General features: G+C 31.5%; 1 protein-coding gene across 3 annotated transcripts; it reads right to left on the bottom strand.

Moving 5' to 3' along the window:
- Positions 1-239: 239 nt before the first annotated feature.
- Positions 240-3,721, bottom strand: LOC109803331 (Protein phosphatase 2C family protein). 3 transcript variants are annotated; one of them, XM_020364855.3, is made up of 6 exons: positions 3,457-3,721; positions 3,156-3,328; positions 2,316-2,555; positions 1,928-2,204; positions 886-1,040; positions 240-794 (listed from the first exon to the last, which is right to left on the bottom strand). In XM_020364855.3, exons 2-6 carry the CDS (start codon positions 3,192-3,194, stop codon positions 657-659), a joined length of 849 nt encoding a protein of 282 aa, XP_020220444.1. In that variant the 5' UTR covers positions 3,195-3,328; positions 3,457-3,721; the 3' UTR covers positions 240-656. The 3 variants fall into 3 exon arrangements, with proteins under 3 accessions (XP_020220444.1, XP_029129119.1, XP_020220452.1); XM_029273286.2 differs by having other exon boundaries at positions 2,316-2,590; positions 3,457-3,718; XM_020364863.3 differs by lacking the exon at positions 3,156-3,328 and having other exon boundaries at positions 3,457-3,718.
- Between the last annotated feature and the right edge of the window lie 1,809 nt (positions 3,722-5,530).

The raw sequence follows: 5,530 nt of genomic DNA, 5'->3' as shown, positions 1-5,530 counted from the left end.
CACGAATATTTTATAAAACATTCTTATGATGTTTTTTAAGATTTAATTACAATACATTAACAATATAATTCTCTTTATACTCATACAGTTACAGATCACCATGCATAGTAAGCATATTTTAAAATTATTACTTTAAAAATCATAACAAAGTTAACTTTTTGATTGATTGCTAGTGTATGTTTTTTTAAACCCGTAGCGCATGACAATTAAACTGGGACGACCTGCTGTCATTTGGAAAATGGAACAAAGGAAGGAGGGTCCATGTCTATCAAAGAATGTGGTATACAACCGTGAATAGGACCAATTATCCTAGCACTCACTATACCCCAATCAATAACTAGAAGCATATTCGTCTTTTACACAGCCGCTAGGTCTTTTATGAAGAATAAAATGACAATATACAGCAGAATCTGAGTAGTCACACTTTTGCAGAAATAAATCAAACACTCTCAAACCACAATTAAAATCTAATAAAAAAAATAACTTTAGATCTAGACAAAGCCTTTTTTTTTTTTTTTTTTACCTCTTTGGCAAATTACCTATTCAGAAGAATTCAGCCAGGACTAACCCAAACAAGTATGTAATAATATGTTGTTTGGTCCAGACCATAACCTTTATTATTGTTATAAACTGCACCCAGCATTTGAAAGATATCATCACCTGAATTTAACCACAACGCAAGATATATCATCTTTACTATCTCTTTTTAATGCTTCAGCTGTTAGTTGCTTAGCTGCTTTCTGAGGATCTCTTGCTCTTCTAGCAATATCCACCGCCTCTTGATTAGTCATTACCTGCTTTATCACATGCAAATGAATTTATTTTTTTTCTTTCCCGTTTTTATATTATATTGTAAATGAAAACAGCAATACATTTCTATTTCACCTTCCATAGTCCATCACTTGCAAGGACTAGAATCTCGGTATCAACATCTATGTCAGTATTCTGTACATCAGGGTCTGATCGCAAATGTGACTTGAGACTCTTGTCTCCAAATGCACGAGAAACAGCAAGTTGTCCATTTACTCTAGGCACATCACCTTGCATCATCATCATTAATGTTACCGTAAGTATATATGTTATGGTGGCTATGTGCTGTCATAAACGTAATCTCACTTATACGGTTATACCACAAGCATACAATAACCACTATGTTGTAGTGATATCACACTCAGGGAAAACAACCTAGCTCATTGTCGTTGTTGCAATTCTTTGATATTGGCATATGAATAGTAAAAATCACACGGTTTTTGGAAATAGGGTTTGAGTAAAAAGAAGAAATTAAAATTTCTATGGAACCTTCAATTGATTGCTGACAAATTTGTAATAAACTACTCTTTTATTTTAATACTTCAGAAATTACTCCCATACCCCTCCCCGCAGAACACTAAAAGGAAAAAGTAGATCACAATCACATACATGGTACAAACTTTCATGTTAAAAGGGAAAAAAGAAAGAAAAAGAAACTCAAACACTTATGATGTGCATAAGCAAAATTGTTTTCCAAGAAAAACAGTCACAAAGCCCTATGCAATGTATAAAACAATATAAAAATGTTTCCTCGCTTGAATTTAGTTATGATTAATAAAACAGAGTACACAAATTCATTTTAAAGCAGATTAATGACTGGTTACTCTGAAAGAGCATCACAACTTACAATATAATATTTGTTCTGCAAGGATATTTAATTTAGTTGTATGGATGCATCATTAATTTGCTTTGTCTAATAACAGCAAAAGACATAAATTGAATCTCCTTCTCTAGAGAATTGTAACAGTGAAATTCGCATTCACTATATCAGAATATTCTCTTTTTACCAAATGGTAGCCACAAATTAGACAAAAAGAGGTGATCCACACAAGAAACAAGAAACCAAAGGCACATAGACTCCGTAAATTGGAACAGTAGAATGGAAGTTTTAAAGTACCTGGCAAGTTAGAGACAAAACCACCTCTAGTCTCAATGCTGCATCGTTCCATGTTAGGCTCATGATCTGTAGTCATTTGTCCAGCTTGACCTTTTCTTGAAATAACAGCTCGCGAGTCTCCAACATTAGCTATCCATAATCTTCGCCCGTTGATTAATATAGCAGTCACAGCTGTTGATCCACCACGCCCAAGATCAGAACTGTGCGATAGAATTTCTTGATCTGTGCTCTCATATGCCTTTGAGATAGAAAGAGTGGGGTCTTCCCAAAATTCCTCCTATTAAACAAAGAAGTAGAAGAATGTAACAATTCCAATCTGAATTTTGATCAAACTAGCAGAGCAATTAATATGATTAGTTTTTTTAGAACACTAAGAGTTTCAACTAACCTCCCTCAAAATGTTGGTAAACAAATGTTTCTGTAAATAGGCAGGCACACGGTCACCTAAGTGACCATCATAAATAGCAAATAACCCCAATTCGTGATTCTTTATCTGCACAAACTTGGCAACATGATAATCCTCCATTGGGTGATTAGCTTTCCCTTTTACAAGGCTGAAACCGTACTTTATTGAACCTTCATGGTTTTTCCCCTTACCAGTGCTGGATGAAGAACGTGCTGCTACAAGCTGTAAAGTAACCAACACATAGAAATTGAATAGTCCTGCCAGTACAGGTGACATATGTAGAAGGGAGCATAAGTATTTGATTGCGTAACAAAGCCACATTCATTACATTAACAACCTCCCTATCAAACAAATAGAGCCTCTCAGAGTTCCAAGAGCCATGTAATAGATGGTCAAGAATGGCTAAAAACAAAAACGTTTTATTTGATGTATCTAAACCTAGATTTAGGCTTCCAAAATACAAACTTCTAGGTTAATTGTCTTCTAGTAATTACTGAATCAATTTATTTCCTGGTCACCCCAAGAGACAGATTTCTAATCCCAATAAAAATAGGATGCAGACAAAACAAGCATTCTATAACAAATTTAAATTACTAACCAAGAACGTGTGGTGCACTCAAATTTCATATCACTCAAATTTGGTAAATGGTAATTATAGGAATACAATCTCAGAAATGGAATTCGAGTTTTCCCCAAAAGTCAGTGACCAACAAAAGGCGAGAACATGGCCACATAAAATCTAACAAATTCAAACTCAATAAACAGCAGATAATGTTTCATGCAGAAGCATGAAAAATCTAAGAGCACAAGTTTCACTCATACCTGAGAGTAGGAAGCCTTAAAACAGCACAACTTATCCATGAATGAAAAGAAAAAAAAAATAAATTTGAGGAGCTTTTTCAATGTTTTGAACTAATTCTGAGGACAGAGCAGTTGGCTGACACCTAGAATTAAAATTTGAAAAGAAACCCACTTGCTGGGTCCAGAATCACAACCTGTGTGACACAAATAGAATTGTGAAAAACAGAATTTTGGAGAAGAAGGCCAAACCCCAGAAAAGGCATGAAGCAGTGCAGTGAGAGAGGAAAAGGCAAAAGCGAGGTATGAAGGAATCTGAGCTCACCAGTCCAATCAAAATTGAGAAAGGATTGAACTTGTAGTTGGACTCGGATAGTCCATGCTGTTTCCCTTCGTACTTGGCAAAAACTAAATTAAATTACGTAGTCAGAAAAATGAGGGAGCCAAATCACAATTTTCAAGCTTCTGTTGTGTTCTGTTGTGTTCTGTTGTGTTGTGTGTGAGACACAAAGGAATCATGGGATGCTAATGTTTCTCTGTTATGATATTATTATGTAACCGTTTCGGGAACCTTAAGCTTCGCAAAGACGGGAAAAAAAAATTATATTTTTCTGAGTGCCCACAAAACATACCAATGACTTCTTTCCTGTTGACTTTTCTACTGTATAAAATACTAATCCTTCTTTCTTTCCTTAAATAAAAGGTTAAAGGTGAATGGGGATTTTTTATTTATTTATTTATTTATTTATTTATTTATTTATTTCTTTGCCTCTTGAGAAATGATAATTATTAATTAAAAATAAGACGGTTCCTAGGATGAATATTATTATATTCTTTGCATGTCAAGCCATTTTATGAGCATTCAAGTGAGACTTACGCGGTTTTACACACTGTGTGTGTATGTAATTATGTATCATGTCACGCTCATTTTAAACACACAATCACATACGTGTTACACACTTCAATTCTTAATTTTTTTTTTATATTTTATTTTTAGAATTTAATATCAATAATAATTAAGAAAATATTTTATCATGTTTACCATAATTCATGTTCATTTTTTAAATTCTAGTCTTTCATTTAATATTTATATTTTACGTTAATTGTATACTAGTGTCGTGTCGTACAATTTTGTATTTCTATATTGGTGTCTCGTATTTTCATTTTTTATTTGTGGGTTATATAGATTATAAGAGGAAAAAATGTATTGACCCTCAAAAATAAAATGGATTTGTTTAAGTTTTGAGATTTGACAAATACCCTTCTCAGTTCTTAAGTTTTGTAATCAACATTGATTTAATTTCTAAAAAGAGGTCAATGGTCAATTTTAGCTAACATTAAATTGTTTATTGTAAGGAGTTTTCTAAGAGTTATTTGTATCATGTAAGTTTCTACATAATACAAATCTTCATTTACTTTGTTGAGTACGTATCATTGAAATCTAAAATAATTTTTAAAATAATAGTAGTAGCAACTTCTGATTATAATATCTAGGCCTCTCATTTTACAAAGGAATGGCATATATATAAAGTTTCTATCGAATAAAAAGATATAAAGCCACTATATATCTTAACCAATGTAGAGTAGTATATTTGACAAATAATAATTATGTTCTTGAGGCATGTGATAATCAATTTAATAGTTAGGTCTGTGTATGAAAAAATATTTTTTTTTTAAAAAATAACTCTTTAAATAAATTTTCATACATTGATATATTAATTTCCAACTCTCAACCGAAAAGTACCTTACCAACAAAGAAAATGTCTTAAAAAAAATAAAACCAATATTTCATTTTATCACAAATGATGACAAATTGAGTTCTTAGTCTGAAAGTTCTTACGATTCTCTGACGTTTTTGTGCCTTAATTGCGATGAACGTTAACAATAAAGGCCAAGGACCTTCTAATAGTGCTCACAAATTATAATCAACATTAATGTTAATTTAATTAAAAATGAACCAATTTTCTTAGGTGCCTTCATTAAGTAGTTGAAAGATTTCAGTGGTAGCAGTCATCCAAACTATAGGATCACTGACCAAAGAATTGAATTGGTCCAAAATTTGACTATATGATTGTATATCTTTCTGATCAATAAAACGTAGTGAGTATAGGATTTATCATGAATCAACTGTTGAAGTAGATAAAATTATACAACAAGTTAAGATTTAAATGCTATATGTGTAACTACTAAAAATATCGTACTCTTTAATATTAAAGTTGTGTATAATATTATTTTATCTTGAAATAATATATTTCATTTACAATTTTACCACTCGATTGACATATGATTATTTTAACTTAATAAAAAATTTGATTTTTATTTTTAAATATGTAATTGTATTAAATATTTCTAAAAAAATATTTTACAGTTTATAATAATTTCATCTAATTTAAATATAT

This window comes from Cajanus cajan, chromosome 6 (assembly GCF_000230855.2).
Source record: "Cajanus cajan strain Asha chromosome 6, NIPB_CcT2T_4, whole genome shotgun sequence".
Taxonomy (NCBI): domain Eukaryota; kingdom Viridiplantae; phylum Streptophyta; class Magnoliopsida; order Fabales; family Fabaceae; genus Cajanus; species Cajanus cajan.
The sequence above is the reverse complement of the archived record's forward strand: the minus strand, read 5'-3'. Positions and strand labels throughout refer to the sequence as shown.